The sequence below is a fragment of the Talpa europaea genome (genome assembly GCF_964194135.1).
Source record: "Talpa europaea genome assembly, chromosome: 8".
NCBI lineage: Eukaryota > Metazoa > Chordata > Mammalia > Eulipotyphla > Talpidae > Talpa > Talpa europaea.
In genome coordinates this window covers 25,134,043-25,151,009 of record NC_140075.1, presented here as the reverse complement: position 1 = coordinate 25,151,009, position 16,967 = coordinate 25,134,043, and the positions used below count along the sequence as shown (strand labels likewise).

General features: G+C 41.8%; 1 protein-coding gene across 2 annotated transcripts in view; it reads left to right on the top strand.

Moving 5' to 3' along the window:
- RYR3 (ryanodine receptor 3) overlaps positions 1 to 16,967 on the top strand; it is a gene marked incomplete at both ends in the record, with an annotated part of 506,236 nt that overhangs the window by 231,290 nt on the left and 257,979 nt on the right. For both annotated transcript variants that reach the window (XM_084241349.1, XM_084241348.1), the window contains 3 exons: positions 1,737 to 1,811; positions 3,891 to 4,047; positions 15,752 to 15,925. In XM_084241349.1, coding sequence (XP_084097475.1) covers positions 1,737 to 1,811; positions 3,891 to 4,047; positions 15,752 to 15,925 — 406 coding nt within the window. The remainder of the gene's footprint in view (positions 1 to 1,736; positions 1,812 to 3,890; positions 4,048 to 15,751; positions 15,926 to 16,967) is intronic.

Sequence of the window (16,967 nt, the reverse complement as noted above, 5' to 3'; positions counted from 1 at the left end):
AGCCGGTTCGATCCCCGGCTGCTCCCCGGCCACCAGAGGAGGGTCCCACATGGCGCGCAGACCTCTCCTGCCGCCCGCTGCTCCCCTCAGCAGTGTACTTCGGTCCTTCTGCCTGCTCTGCTCCCCGCTCTGGCTCTGGTGAATTCTCTCACCCTCCCGCGCTTCTGACTGTACCCAGTGCTTGTATAAACAAACAAACAAATAATAAATAAATAAGACATGCCTCTAGAAAATTTAAAAAAAAAAAAAAAACCAAAACAGGATGGCTCATTTAATTCTTCATACTCTGTGACACCGGTACATTGGACCCTTGTGTACAGATTAAAAAACAGATTTTGCTGATCATCAGGTAAACATCAAACACAAATTGAGCAATGTTTCACAGAACCACTGGCCAGGACTCTTCAAAATGGTTAGAATCATGAAAAACAAAAAGATGGAGAAATGGTAGCAGGGGGAGATGTGACAACTCAATGGAATGTGGTTTCCTGCACTGGATCCTGGAATGGGGAGAAAAAATAATGGAAAAAATGATGAGATTCAAATAAAGTGTTAATTTCAGCGAGTAATGACATACCACTGTTGGTTCCCAAGTTTTGACAATTGTACTAGTTAGATAACACTGGGGGAAACTGAGTGAGACTGTATGGGTGCTCTCTTACTCTCTTTGCAACTGCTTTTTATAAATCTACAGTATTTTAGTAAATATTACTATTCCACAGTAAATATTTTCTTTAAAAGACCATTAAATAGCTCTACTGCCTGCAACTATACAGGTTCCTCTCTTTTTCTCCTTTTCCTAATAGACCTGTCCTTTTAAAATGTAAGATAGATGATAGATAGATGGATAAATAGATAGATAGATAGCAAAAAATACAAATGCATTAAACAGATGATCCTTAATGCAGGAAAGGAGGCATTTTACAGTAATAAAATCATTAACATTGCAATTGAGCTTTGTTTCAAACTTCCTAGGACAATTGTTTGTTTCCTTTGTTTCAAACTTCCGGTACTGCCCAAATGTTTCCCTAGTACATTTTTAGTATATGTGCTGCCGAAGCGAGCACCTAGTACATTTTTAAAGATTTATTTTTATTTATTTATGCATACAAGAGCTGAGATGTAGGTCAGAGTTGGGGAGTGAGAGGATTCACCAGAGACAGAGTGGGGAGCAGAACAGGCGGATTGACTGAAATACACTGCTGAGGGGGGCAGCAGGCGAGACAGGAGAGGTCTGCTGCACAGTGTGGATTAGCTCCCTGGCTGGGAATCGAACTCGTGCTGCAGTGGCTGCGGCCAGCTTCATAGTCTTGAGACCTAACCCCTTGTGCCACCTGGGAGACCCCGTTAGTACATTTTTAAAAGATGTAAGACTTCATCAAGGAGGTTAACCTAGAATCATTGGCACTGTCAGTCACTGGTCTAGTGGTATGTGACTGGCTGTTTTGACTCCTGATGTGGGAATGAGATAGTCCTTTATATTGTACGCCTGATATTCCATGGGTGTCCTTGAACTGTATGTGATGAGCAGTTAGTTCCCTTCCATTTAGTAACTTCTTCCCTCATGAGAGAGACTGGGAAATTGTGCCTCCCACTGACTCTTGTCTTTCATTTTGCTGACTCCATGAGAGCTTGGAAAAGCAGCAGGGTCTGAGCAGCCTCTGCAGGGAGCTGTTCCCTTCCCAGTGCTGATCGGTGTCACAGACAGAGGCACTAATCTCCAACTCTGCTCGCAGGAGGATATTCTATGAAGCTGGGGGAGCTGGGACACGAGCCAGATCTCTGTGGAGAGTGGAACCCCTTCGGATAAGGTAATGGAGGGTCGGATGGTGCTCTTGTCAAGATGATTTTCTTTTTCAGTACACTCCATTCTCTTAAATATTTCATTTGTTACACATCATCTGGCAAAAGCTCAAAAGTTCCTTGGCCCCAGACTGTTTTTAAAGAATAATAATACATAGTCTCTTGTGCTCTTCCCGCCCCTATTTTAATCCCTTTCCCTCCAAAATGAATAATGATGTGAAATACATAAATATATTTAGAAATTGGGAAAAAAGCCAATCCTTCCTAAATCAATATGTAAATTTAATACACTTCTGATTTTTTGTGAATAAAAAATGTGAATAAAAGCATATCAATAATTAAAAAAAAGAACAAGACATACTCGCAATTTCCAAGACTTCTTTGGTGAGACTGAACCCAGCCCTAGGCTCTGCTGTCCTTGCAGTGGCTAAGTTTTAAAAGGCAAGCACAGATGTGACCGAAAGCCCTCAGAGCTTTTCCATTTGTTTCCTTAGGCATATTCCTAGGAATCCAGGAAAAGTCTCCCTTCTCTCAGTGGTCTTTTTGGCTCCAGTGGAAAATTAACTTTAAATGCCAGTGTGTTCGCTGTGATGGCATGAGATGGGAGAGACAAAAACATCCCTGAAAGTGTAGCTGTGCAGAGGCAGTGTGCACCAGAATGTCTCAGAAACAGTATTACAACTGAAGGAAGGGACCAGAGCCTGAGACTGGGGAGCCAGGTGCTTGGATAAGATGCAGGGTCTCTAAATGGCAGTCTCTGGAAAGTAGAACCAGTTGAACTCTGGGTTTTTATTTTGTTGGAAGGATTTACAGGTAAGGCTAGAGCCAGGCTGCTTGGGATAGGGAAGAGGGGGTCATGCCTTGCCACCTTTGGTTTTCTTCTCTGCCTTCTGCTCTTTCTTTCCCAGGGAACCTGTTTTGAGTACGTCTCTAATGAGGGGTGTGTGCCCCAAGGGCCATAAGCAATTAGCAGAAGGAAATATTAGAACTCCCCCACCCCACCCCACCCCACCCATACACAGAGGCATAGTCAAACTTACTGAGAAACTCTTAAAACATCTGCTCCTTAAAGCCAGTACCAGTATCTTTCAATCAGGAACTTGGGGACTGGCTCGAGGAATTTGTATTCTCTTTCAAGCCCTATTAAAATGATTATAGTAGGCTAGGCTGGATCGCAGCTCAATGGATTTTTTGAAAAAAAGTCAAAGCAGGTAGGTACATACTGTTGTGGTTTTGGTTGTTTATTTCCCCCAGAGACCTGAGCCTGAAGAATTTGTCTTTTATGAATGTTACTTGTATTCTCTGGACATTAAAGGAGAGAGTCATTTTAAAGTTGGATACATGCTTCTCTTAAACATTTTCTTCTAATTTAAAAGAAAAATGACTTACAGGTATTTATTGGCAAAAAGCTCCCATAACACCATAATTTTTATTGAATGCCAGCCTTTGATGCAAGACCATAAAAAGTTTGCCATTCAATATAAATTCCCCTTTATTTCAGTCATCTTATTCTGATTTATTTTTTCCATAGAATTTATCACCTTTTAATATACCACAGTACTTATTTATTAGGCTTGCTTATTATCTGCTCTCCATAGCAGTTGTAAACTGCAAAAATATTTTTATTTCTCTTGAAAATGAGATTCTTTGTGGCAATAAAATGTTTAGATTCAGATAGTCCATGTCGAAAGGCTTCAATTTGCCAGAAATGAACTTCCCTTACTAGGCAAGCTTCCCATTCCTTTTGTGTTTTTGTTTTTTTTTGTTTGTTTGTTTGTTTGTTTTTTTTGCTTCAAGAGGCTTCCATGGAGTGAAGGAAAAATTAGAAGGCTGAGGCTTCCAGTTACATTAGGCCATTGGCTCCAGAACCATGTTGCGATTGGTGTCTTAGATCAGAAGAGCACCCTTTCCAAGGTGTAGGAAGATACAAAACCCTCAAGCAAGCCAGAACATTGATGCTTCGTCTATCATGGGATGAACCCCAGAAGGGTTATAAGTCTGCTAGCATGTGTGAAAAAGCACAAAATTGATATTTAGAAGACTTGCTTCTGTGTAAATATAATTCCTTGTATGTTTCATCTTCCCAGCTGGAGTGGCAGTAACATCAGATGGGGCCAGGCCTTCCGACTCCGGCACCTCACCACAGGCCACTACCTCGCCTTGACAGAGGATCAAGGGCTTATACTGCAGGACCGGGGAAAATCAGACACCAAATCCACAGCCTTCTCTTTCCGGGCATCAAAGGTAAGATGTGAAGAAAGAAGTAGACTTGGACCCTGCTCTAAAAGTAAAAGGTCTGATACCTCCAGGTCGAACTAGAACTGGGGGGAAAAAAAAGTAGACTAGAACAAATTAAAATTGGAAATTTTATTTTTTTAAAGATTTGTTCATGCATACAAGAACCAGGGTACAGGACAGATGTGGGGGAGGGTGACAGGATTCACCAGAGACAGAGTGGGGAACAGAACAGGCAGACTGACTGAAATACATTGCTGAGGGGAGCAGCAGGTGAGGCAGAAGAGGTCTGCCACGCCATGTGGGTATCTCCCAGGCCAGCTGGAATCCAACCGGCCCTGCAGAGGCTGCAGACAGCTTCAGAGCACTGCGCTCAACTGCCTGCACCACCAGGGAGGCCCAGAAATGTTATTATTTAATAAAATAAAATAAACACTTTCTTCTCGTGTCTTTAGAAATGATTTCAGTGAGTTATGTGTACCTTGGGCAAACATCGACTGAGAAAGACTTTAAAGGAAAGTGGAAAGCCCTAGGAAATAAAAAGGTCACAGGAATGATGATGGTGAGAGGCTAATGGAAAGTGTTTTTGTTGCTTAATACTTTCTAAATTGTTTTTAATACCCTTATGTTGTATGTTCTGTGCCTGTAAGCCAGAGGATGACATAAAGGTTTGAGTTTCAGTTCATCATTTGTTGAAATCAGGAAAGTGATTTCTCGGCCTCCCTTGGTGGTGCAGCAGTTGAGCACTGGGCTGCGAAGCTGCCCGCAGCTTCTGCAGCGCCAGTTCAATCCCCCGCCACCGGCGAGGGTCCCACATGGCACGCAGACCTCTCCTGCTGTGCCCGCTGCTCCCCTCAGCAGTGTATTTTACCAGTCTGCCTGTTCTGCTCCCTGCTCTGGCTCTGGTGAATTCTCTCACCCTCCCGCGCTTCTGACTGTACCCAGTGCTTGTATTAATAAATAAATAAATCTTAAAAAAAAAAAAAGAAAGTGATTTCTTTCAGAGATGTAAAGAAGGTATGATGTGGACATGGCATCATCTTGCAGTTATTTGCATTATGCAGTTCTCATACCTTCTTCATCCTTTTTTCTAGCTCCTCTCTCCAGTCTCTTAGCTTTCTCCTCTCCTTCCTCACTCACTTATGAGTGCATTCTGTGGTAGTTGATGAACTGCAATTGGTGCAGCTTTGCCATTAGATGCACAGAGAGAGAGCCGTGATTTTAAAACCTCCCTTTTGAAGGTTCAGCCAGGTTGTGATTCTGCATAATGCAAACCTGGATCTAGTTGGCTGGTCAGAGTTGCACGCTGAGCTAACTTCTGACAGGTGGTTGGATGCCTTGTCACTTTATGATTGTTCTGGAAAGATCAGCCAAGCATAAGAAAGGCTCTGCGCAGACACAGGCATGCTTGCCAGGGAGTGCGCTCCTCCAAAGGGTGGTGGATGGCTCGACTTCTTTGGGGAGCTTCATCAATACTTTTATTCATCTTTGCTCTTTCCCAGAAATAGATCTTGATTTGTGTTCTCAGCACAATTTGTAGAGGGTTATTGGTGATTCTGTCCACATAGGACTGCATGTGAGGCTGACAGCTGAGTTTCCCATGGAGCAGCTCTGTTTCCCAGTGAGTGAGAAGACAGCCCGTCAGCCTGCCTTTCCCTCAGTCAGGGCCTCAGGCAGTTCCTTCCCGCCCTGTTTGTTGTCCTGTCATTTTTTTGGAGAGGCTCTCTTTGGTATATAGGTTGTTCCTCCCCAAATTGCCCGATATCAGATTTAGACTTTTTCCCACACCTACATTTCAAATATTTCTTAAAATGTGAGCTTCCTGCCCAGGTCTTCCTAAATGCCCCTCAAACATCCATGTGCTTCTTTTCCACTGACGTGTTGGCTCCTTGACTTTATTCTGCTTTCCTGAGCACCTCCTTCATGCTCGCCTCACTTTCGTTGTTTAACATTTCCAGCACAAAGTTTGTAATCAAATGTTTAAGCAGTAAAACATTTCATCTCCAGTAAGTGGCTTGGGGAAGCACAACTAGCTGAAAGGGTCAGTGAAATGGAGCAGCAGAAAAGTCCTGGGCCCAGAGGAAAGCAAAATCACATTCCTCCCCAAGAAACACCTTGGAGTGGGGTGCAGTGGTGAGTGTAGGCTTGGGAGGGTGTGGAAGAGGCGGAAAACAAGAAGCCAGTGACCTGGCAGGTGCCTTTCTAAGAATGCCAGCTTGGCTTTTCCCTGCTCTCCTCAGTCCCTGTGGATGTGCCGCCCTGGGACATGAGCATGACACTGAGGCCTTTACCATTTCAGCACGTCTTCTCTTCTGACAGCAGCAGAGTCACTCACGTGGCCTTCCAGGCAGCTGGCGGGATCCTGCCCAAGAGTACACTTCCTTTCCCGGCTCAGCACTGTGCCGTGGTCTCTGGGGAAAGTCAGAAAAGCCCAGCGCATCACAGAGAGTTCTCCTAACAGCCTTTTGCTGGCACGACTTCTGGCCTGTGAACACATTGTACCCTCAAAAGTCTCAGTGCCTGTCTCCCAAGTCCCTCCACTTCCATGCCCATACAGGTGAGCAGCTGAGGGCTGGAAGTCACCAAGGCATTGTGGGGGCTGTCGACAGAACAGAGCTCCGTGTGAAAGTCACCCCAGAATCACATTGTCCTGTGCACTTGGCAGTGTGGTTACATTTCCTCAGAGTCGCTCTGTTAGAGGTTTTTAATAATTCTCAGTACAGCAGTATTCAGCCCAGCTACCTTCATTTTCATTTGAAGGGAACTGAAATTAAAATGACCTAGGCTCACAGCAGGCCAAGGTAGGACAGTGCCCCCCACAAAAGATCACTGCTTCCATGAGTCAGTGTGTGGGTGAGGCCTTTGGCATCTTAACTGTGAAGAAACACAAAAAGGATGTGTGGGGAACAGAGTTGTGCTGTGCATGAGCCAAAGAGCCCTTGGGGGGGAGGAGCGCTAGAGATGCCTGGATTTCTCTGAGCCACCACATTCCTCCCTGGTGAACGTGTTCCCACATCCTACCGTGTGTGGTGCAGTCTCTTCTCCTCAGACACGCGCTCCAATGTGCTTCCCCTGACTGGGGTGTGGTGCTGGCCCCCAGCAGAGGGAAATGGACAGACTCCATTTTTCCAGCGTGAGGGTACTGAGTCATCTTGCCAACTCTTGCCCTCTCCAGGCGCGACCTCGGTAGTGACCCAGGCAGACCTTAGATAACTCAGTGGGAAGTCTGAGAGGTCACAGGTGTGACCCTGAGAATGTGCAGTGGCAGTGTTCATCTGATTTGCTCTGTGGGTTGGACAATCTGGAAGTCAGATTGTCCTCCTGGGAAGAGTACTGCTTGGGCTCCCCTGTTTTGGGAGGATGCTGGGTTAGCTGGAGGTGAGTCATGCAGTGATGGACTTCACATCCATGCTTCCTGTCAGGTTGCACTAGCTTGGGACAGCTATCACTACTAGATCAGGGGCCATGGACAGCGGCAGGTGCATCTTAAGGGCCTTAGCAGGCTGCCCTTACGAGGGAGGTGCACCTGTGAATCTTTTTGGTTGTTGTTGTTTGTTTAGTATATTTATATATTTGTATATTTATATATATTAGTGTATTAGTATATATAGTATATATTTATATATATTACTATATATATATGTGTGTGTGCATAAATATATATATTTACATCATTGTTCATTTTTGTACAATGTTTGCTTTCTCCTCTCAGGTATAGTCCCCATAAAATTCCCACCACCAAGTCACCTATGCACCATCACCATAGTCTCTTGTGCTCTTCTCTCCCCAGTTTTGATCCCTCACCTTCCCCTGCTATATGTATCCAGTTTATAGTTTGCCTGCTAGCTTTGTCTTTTTTTTTCCCCCAACTCCTTATTTGGTTTCCCTATATTCCTTCTATAATTTTGCACAAATCAGATAGGACAGGATTGTGGCTGAGCCTCAAAGGCAGGTGGTAAGGCCAAGCCCTGGTAGTCATTGGCCTGGGCCATGTGCACATGGAGTCAAGCTGAAGTCCTTGAGCAAGTTATGTGAGCATGGAGAGCAATGAGCACAACATGCTCTTAGTCAAAGTTCTTTCTTCTCTCTCCTTCAGTAGGATGATATAAGTCAGATGGGAAGTGTGGGGTGATTTTTTGCCTCTGAATGGCAGCATCACAAACTCCACCTTTAATCTGGAAATGGAGTGTATAAGATAGAACATGGCTTCCAAGTCCCCTACATCTGGACTTGACTCCCGTCTATCACCTTTGAGATCCAGAGCATAATTCTTAACCTGCTTGTACCTCATTTATGTTAGAGTCTAACATAAAAGATTCTTTGTATTCTGACCTCTGCCTGCCCTTCCATCATATGTATTGCCACTTGCGCGTGATTTCCTGGACTCTGGCATCTATTTATTGCTCTCTGAACATGGTTTTGTTTGGTTTTCCTCACTGGTCAGTCTTTACCTGGAATACCTTATAACCCTGCACACACCTCATTAGTGTACTCTTTCTCATCCTTCCAGACAAGAGTCAAGTGCCCTTTACAGGAAGAAGTCCCTTCCATTATACTCCAGTAGGCCCTTGCTCTTGTTTCTGTTACAGCCATTACTCGTTCAGCCAGGTACCCCTAGATGACAAATACCTTCCCCCTTTTTTGCACCCCAGCACCTGACTTAGGGCACGGCATGCAGTTAGTTTGAAAATTGCTTGCTCAAGGAACCATAAACGTGGTCATGCATAAAATGCAAAGTGAAATCCATGTCATTTTAACCCCCCTCATCTTCACAGAAATACTCTGTCATCATTGTGTACTCACTCATCATAACACTATCCCTATGAACATTCAATGGGCCAGATCCAGCTAAGTTAAATTTCTGTGAACACAATTTCACATCATTTTCTCTTGGTGTTGACATTGCAAGGCCATTCCCCAAAGATTGTCAGATAATGTGAATTAATATTTACTCTGGCATGGCAATACTGTCTTATTTAGATGCCATATCTCACTGTCAGTTTACAACACTAACTTCCTCTTGGGGAAGGGTGAATTAATAATGTTAAAGCAAGCTTTATCACACGTAGCCATTTATTTTACAGTTTTAATGATTGTACCGTAGTTTTGAGTGACAGAGTCTTGCCTGTGTTACTACATAAGGGCATAGAGCTATCACTATTCCCAATTAGAGAGGAATAGCATGCTCTAATTAGTCAGCATTCTTCAAATATCTAACATGTGCTAAGCACTACATTTTTGGCCAAACTTAACTTTTCCATGTACCTTTCAAAAACTGTCCACTGCTCTCCCTGCTATGTGTGGCAAGCATCCCTTTTGACTGTATCTTCAAGTGCATTTAACCTCAGAGGACTCTGGAAGCCCCTAAACAAGATGGCGGCTGGACTCATGGAGCATCTTTTAGGAAGGCGTTGGTGCTAACGCAGTGCTGTCTGTGCCAGTCCTTTGCTTGTTCTGTTCACTTACTAAGTTCTCTGGGAAAGAAAGAATATGGAGCAAAGGAGGGAAGGGGGGGGGAGAGGAGAACACTTGTACTTTGAGATTCAAGCATCTAGAGACAACACTGCTTCCTGCAGATCCATTTTAAATGAAATCCACTAAGTAATTTTAAAATTTAAATAGATGATTGTCCAAGTCTTTATTATTCAAAAGGAACCCAGTAGAGAAGCAATCAGAGAAAAGCTTAACCTTTAAAATGGAAAAAACCTGGACTTGAATCCTGTCTCTGCCATTTCTCATCCAGTCTTAATCTCCTTCTTTATGAAAAATGGGGGTGAAGAAATGTATTGACAGGATTGTGGTGAGGGTTGAATGAGACCAGGAAGATGATCTGGGAACACATTTCCTTATCCATGGAAAGGCAATAGTGCCTCCTACCTCAAGGGGATGGTGCAGGGATTAATTGACCCATTGAAATATGAAGGAAAAAGCCCAGTACAGTGACTTCTGCTCAAGAAATGCACTTTCCGAAGGTAGGCAGGTGAGTGTTCTCCCCCAGCACTTGCAGGCCCAGCCTTCTCCTTCCACTTTAAGGCTTTGCAGCCAATCATGGTGCCAGCCAGGTGCCTAGCAGTGTCCTGCAGTGTGGGATTTTTTTTCAGGCCCTTCTAAGTGCTCAAATTCTAGATTAGAAATTCATACTGGTGGGTAAATGAACCCAAAGTTGATTCCTCAAGGTTTCTCCAGACTGATCTAGGAAGAAGTAGGCTACCAGGACTTTTTTGATGGCTCACCCCAGTATTGATGAATGGGTCCCATCTTTCTGTATCTACTTTTCTGTGCAACATTTATAGGTGCTTACAGACTTTGGAAAGGTACTTTCTTATCCTCTATGGACACAGGAGGGTTAACTGTCAAGTAACAGACTTTACTCTGATAAACATGAACTGGGATCTGTTCTGTTCCAGGCATGGTGCAAGATATTAATGCCATACCTTACAATTCAGCCCATCTCTTGCCTCGCTTACTTTCAATTCATCATTCACATCACTGCTGAAATAACTATTCTAAGATGTAATTCCTTATGTTGCTCTCCTGCTTAAAATTCTCAGTTGGTTTCCATTACCTGCACTAACTTCTTCCAAGAGGTATTCCAAACGATAATTCTATGAATTTTTTTATAAAAAGCAAAATGTTACATTAAACAGACTTCAAAGGGTTTTTTTTGGTCCTTTCTGTTGGCTTTTTTTAAAAATAAATTTTATTTTTATATTCCCCATACAATTGCAACCCCCTTATTTTGACCCCAATCCTTCCCCTCCCCACCCCCCAACCCCCATAGAGTGTCTCTGGTTCATAGTAGTTTGTTGATTTTGATTTTCACTTTCTTATTCATTTTCCTGGTCCCTTATTTAAGTTTTCTAGATTCCTGCTATGAGTGAGACCATCTGGTATTTTTCTTTTTCTTTCTGGCTTATTTCACTGAGTATGATCCCTTCCAGCGCCATCCATGTTGCTGCAAATTGCATGTGTTTATCTTTTTTGAATGCTGAGTAATATTCCATGGTGTATATGGACCACATCTTCTTGATCCAGTCATCTATTTTTGGGCTTTTTGCTTTGGGGACTCAGAAGAATCCATGCTCCACTATCATAATGTTTGTTTTGACTCCTAAAGAAGACACATATTTATCCAAAGTCCTTGTTTCTAGAAAGTCTGTTAAATTGTGAAATTGGAAACCATATACCTATAGAATGAAGCTCAGAATTCTTGTTCAAATTGCTTTCTGGGCGCCCACTGCTCTCCTTGCCACTCTCTGCCCATTTTACTAGATGCTATGCCCTTCCATATTCTCCCCCTCTCCTTCACTTAGCTAAGTTCACATCAACTGTCAATCAGTCATAATGCCCCAGGCAGGGTGAGTTATTCTTTCTTCTAAGCTCCAAAATGCACCTTGAATAGACACTATATCACCTTTTGTCATACTAGCTTGCATGTGTGATTTTTAAACTTTATATGAAGCCAGACCCATTTTTCATAAAATGAGACTTTTCAACTTCCTTAAACTTTCATCTAAACAACTAAAACACTGATACAAGTATTTCTAAATGTACTAGTAGTAATAGTAACCACTCAAAAAATTTTGTCCAAATAGACTTTGGAATTTCACTGCAATTGTCCATTACTTACTATCTATGTGGTTTTGAGAAAATCACTGAAAATCTACAATCATCAGTGTTAAGCTCAGTAAAGTAGGAGAAATAAAAATTACAGGACCATTGAAAGGTTTAGAGAAATTGTCTTTAATGTGTCATGTATATCTTCTTGATCCAGTTGGTGGTACATATACACAATGGAATATTACTCAGCAATCAAAAAAAGATGAACTCATGCAATTTGCAGCAACATGGATGGAGCTTGAAGGGATCATGCTCAGCAAAATAAGCCAGAAAGATAAAAAAAAATACCAGATGGTCTCACTCATAGCAGGAATTTAGAAAACCTAAATAAGGGACCAGGAAAAAAGACTAATTATAATAAAGTAAAAATCAAAATCAATAAGCAACTATAAACCAGAGACACACTACAAGGGGTTCGGGAGAAGTAGGATCAAAACAAGGGGCGGGGGGGGGGGGATTGTATTGGGACAATAACCAAGATGAAAATGCAGACATTGTGCAAAAATGAAAACTGATGTAAAAAATATATAAAATTTAAAAATAGTAATAAAATAAAGTGTCATGTATAATACACATACTGCTTTGTCGATCCTTGGTAAAGCCACATGATAGTGTCATTGCTAAGTACCTAGCTTTGCTCATAGTAGGCACTAGATAAATATTAGTTCCAGTCCCCTTCCTTATCCTTCTATAAATCTTAAGTCAATCTGGAGTGCAGTAATTTAATCATCTTAGTAATAGTACCATAATTTTGATGTGTTAATGAGCATTTCTTTAGTAAGATACCAATGGAAAGAGGATCCTGCTTATTATTCTTGAACACATAATTGTAACCTCTTCCTTCTTGGAATCAGCTAATCATCTAACAGGGAGCTTGATCCAAGATAAACAGATACACAAACTGATGCCCACAGACCAATAAAACAAAACCAAATTATTTGCAAACTCAAGCACAGAGCATTGTGTGGAATGTAAAGACAAGCAAGTCTCAGTCTCTCCCCTGGGAGGGTTTCATTCTGGATTGGAACAGAAGGTTGGGTGTGCCAGCAAAGGATTCATAATGAAGATGCCACACAGCCTTGAGAGAGACTTGAGCAGCATGAGATCAGAGAAGATGCAAAGGTGGACCTGGGAAAGGCTTGATGATGAGATACAAAGATGCAGAGATGAGATAGGACATTCATGCAGAAAGTGTAATGTCACTCAAGGCCAGAGGAAAGGAACATTGCTATAACAAGGTAATATGGTCCAATTGGTTCAAGTATATGATATATTGGAACTTCAGAAATGAGAATTATATTCTGGAAGGCCTAGAGAGTTATTAAGAGGGGCTGACTGCATTAGTGCCATCGTTTAGGAAGGTTTCATTTCAAGCAGTAAAGTGCATCTGGGGCCATAGTCTGTGAACACAGAAAGGGGAACACAAGTTTATGCTGAAGTCAGAAAATCACCAATCTGCTGTAATGGACTCCGAAGGACTCCTTTCCTTCATGGTAGATGTTTGTTACTGTGTTAAGATTTGGGTGAAATTGGCATCTGTGTTGGTTTCTGTCTATGTTTTGTTTTTGTTAGTGCTGCCCTTGTTCTTTTTTTATATTAGATTCGTCCCTGCTCTGACAACCATGGAACTTTGGTGGTTAATGCTGTTTTGTAAAAGCAGAGACAGGGAGATGCCCCTTTCTAGAAACAATGATGATCAGAGACTCTAGAAAATCAGATCCTAGTGTTTAGCTTATTTTGGCAAAGCCATATGTGTACAAATGAAGCAGCCATGGTCTCTGGTAGTTTGGGGAAATGCACTATTTTAGTTGACCACTTAGCAATATGCATAGTTCCTATTCAATAATTTTAATGTTGATTACTTTTATTTCACTGCATTGTCTCTAATTAAAAAACAGGTTAGTAATGAAAACTTAGTGATAACATTTTAAGTCCTGTTGCTGGCCTGAGTGTCTATAGAACTATAGGATATTTCTGTGGATAGCTCTGAAATAAAAATCAAGTATCCATTGTTTTGTAGAAAAATGCATTTTGACCACCTATTTGGAAAGGAATCTTGCAGGTCAAATAATGTTCCATTGGCTTTGTGATAAAATTGTAAATATTGCCCTTTGGAAATGTTCCTTTGGAGAGACAGGTCATATTAGCAATCCAGCCATAGTTTTAACACATTTAAAATACGATTTTTCCTATTAACTTAAAAGTGCACAAAATGATCCTATGAATGTGTGAAAAATAGCTAATTTTGCCTTTATGAAGGTTTGAAGGAAAGAAATAAGAGCTGAAATGAAATAAGACTATGAAATGAAACACCTCCCTGGTGGCACAGGTGTTAAAATCTCAGTGCTATCAAGCTATTGCCAGCCACTGCAGCATGCGTTCAATTCCTGGCCAGGGAGCTACCCACATGGGGCAGCAGACTATCCTGCCTCGCTCACTGCTCCCCTCAGTGATGTATTTCAGTAGATCTGTCTGTTCTGCTCCCCACTCTGTCTCATGAATCCTCTCACCACCACCTCCCACCGGCACCTCTGGCCTATACCCCAGTCCTTGCACAAATAAATAAAAATTAATTTTAAAAATTCATGTGTTAGAAAGAAAAAGAATTGTTCAAATATACATAATTATTACTTCAATGTATGTTTGTTAAATTATTGATAGAAGCTATGTTCTCTGTATTAGGAATCCAAAAGTAATTAACATCTAGTCCATGCCCTTGATTCTTTTATAGTCTAGTAAAAGGGAAGTGCCATATGAATAAATGCAGTTCTATTATGATGTGCTAATTCTCCTCATTAGGAGAATGAGCCTGTGCTAGGGAAATAAAATAGTGAAGACTAACTCTTCCTTCACAGAGAACATGGCATCTGAGCAGGTACTGAAGGGTGAGTAGGCGTTTGGACTGGTAGAAAATAGCAGTCTCTGAAGTTGGGCTTTCTGATTTCAAACTGGCCTCTTTCACTATTTCTTTAGTGACCTTGGGCAAATAACTAATTTCTCTTTACCTTCATGTTTTCCTCTGTAATCCCGAGATAATATTTGTAGCTTCAGGAGAGAGCGCTATGAAGCCCTTCTACATGTAAAGGACTTAGAACGCTGTCTTGCAGGTGGTGAGGACTCAGTACATGTGCTGCTGCTGTTCCATCATTATGAGAGTAAAGTTGTCACAAACAGGGAATAGCAGGCTACATTTTTTATTCTATAAAAAAATTCAAAATGCTGCCTAGCTAATGGCTTTTACAAATTAGCAATTTAACGCAAGGCAGAAGGAAGAAATGGAAATAGAGTAAAACCATTCAGAGGCCTTGATGGATGAGGAGAGGGGACAGAGTTAGCACGCACCAGGGGTCCACATCATGCCTCATGCCTTGACAGGCAACTCACGTTGTCATCCAGTGGCCATCTAACGCACGGTAACTCCTTTCTCCATACAGGAGAATAGGGTTAGCAAAAGAGTGGCAATAGAAAAATGAAACCCTACTGACTGCAATCCACAGTGAGGAGGCCATTTGCTAAAGCAAGGGACTAAGGTGCCAATTAGTGTATTAGATGTAAGGTTCAGTGCCTCCCTACCTACTCAGAGTCTGCTTTCTCTGCTGATGTCTACAAAAAAAAAAATGTGTATGTTAACAGATACATTTAAAACCCCCGAGTCAGGGCATTTATATGTAAGATCATCATTAACATTAATGCAAGATCATCATAAATATTAATTGCATAAAAGAGGCTATTTGCCTAAAATGTTAATTGACCAGCAGAGGTTTAAGGATTAAGGTACCTAAATCAGGATGAGGAAAGTAGATAATATAGTGGAGATCAAAAAATCAGAACTGAAGAACCTATCAGCTGCCTCCTTTTCCCATGGTTTTAAATAATCACTAAAGCAGTCAAAACTTAAAAATTCATTGATTTCACAAATCACAGCCGATAACGGAAGCAAACCTCCCTAAAATCCTGGTTTGGATGGGCACATCGTGATTATCTTAGTAATCAGTTCCCCGGCGTACAAATTCTGCAATAGGTGATTTATTTTCTATATTGCATTTCTATTTAATCAGACATGCCCACATTTGTTTCATTTTCTGTGAAATAGGAAATCAAGGAGAAATTGGATTCCAGTCACAAGCGAGATATGGAAGGCATGGGAGTTCCGGAAATCAAGTATGGAGATTCCGTCTGCTTTGTCCAGCATATAGCCAGTGGTCTGTGGGTGACCTACAAAGCACAAGATGCCAAAACATCCCGCCTGGGACCTCTGAAAAGGAAGGTGAGGGGTCAGAAAGACTGAACAGAATGTTCCACAATGAGCTGGATGCAGTGAGCTAAGAGAAGAGATTGTGAGAGTCAGGTGGACATATATGTTTCCTTTTTACTTTTCTTACTATTCTGAAGAGCTATTCTGTGACGGATTATACAGCCTAATTTGGTTATTTCTGATCCTAAATCCTGTGCGTGTGCGCACGTGCACGCACACGTAAACAAACCCATTAAATACATGGAGAGTCTATGAGGAAGGGATAGAATTTCTTCCTTGTACTCTAAAACCTGAACTAAAGGACTTCTGTTGTTTTGGGATTATCCACATCACTGCTTCCCTTGCTTAAGTGGATAATTGAGTTACCGTGCAATTTGCATAAGGCAGAGACTAAATAGAATCTCTCCAGAGAAGATACAGATTGCATGATAACAAACCCACAGGAAGGGATTTGCAGGAAGATGAGGTCCTGTGGAATGATGCAATCTCACAGAGCATGTATTCAGATTAAAGAGGTCATCCAGCACCCCCTGCCACATTGGGAAACTGGCATAAATACGTACACCATCTTTTAGCCAGAAGGTCAGTTGCTGTGATCATGGTTTTTTTTTTTAGGTACCAGAAAATAGATGCCAAGGACATGACTTTTTTCCTTGGAAATTCCTTTCAAAACATGGGCTTGGGTAGAGGGAGAGTCTCAGAATAGGTTCCAGGAGGCACTGCACATGGCAGTTGCATTATACCAGCCTAACGTGGAGATGAGGAAAGATTTCCTAGATTGCTGATGATGGTTAGAAAGGAAGTTGGGAGCAAACGATAAGATAATAACTGACTTTTGTGTAAAGCAAAATAAACCAGGAAAATATCCAAAAAAGGGGAAATAAAATTCTGAGGAGATAGAAAATAGAATAAATAACAGACCACACAAGTTAGCTTATATAAGCCCAACTCATCCTCTGCAAACAGTTATAAAGTTTGGGGAAAGTTAAAAACAACAACAACAACAACAAAGCAATTGAAGTTTTCAACCCTCAGAGTACCCAGAACAGCAAAT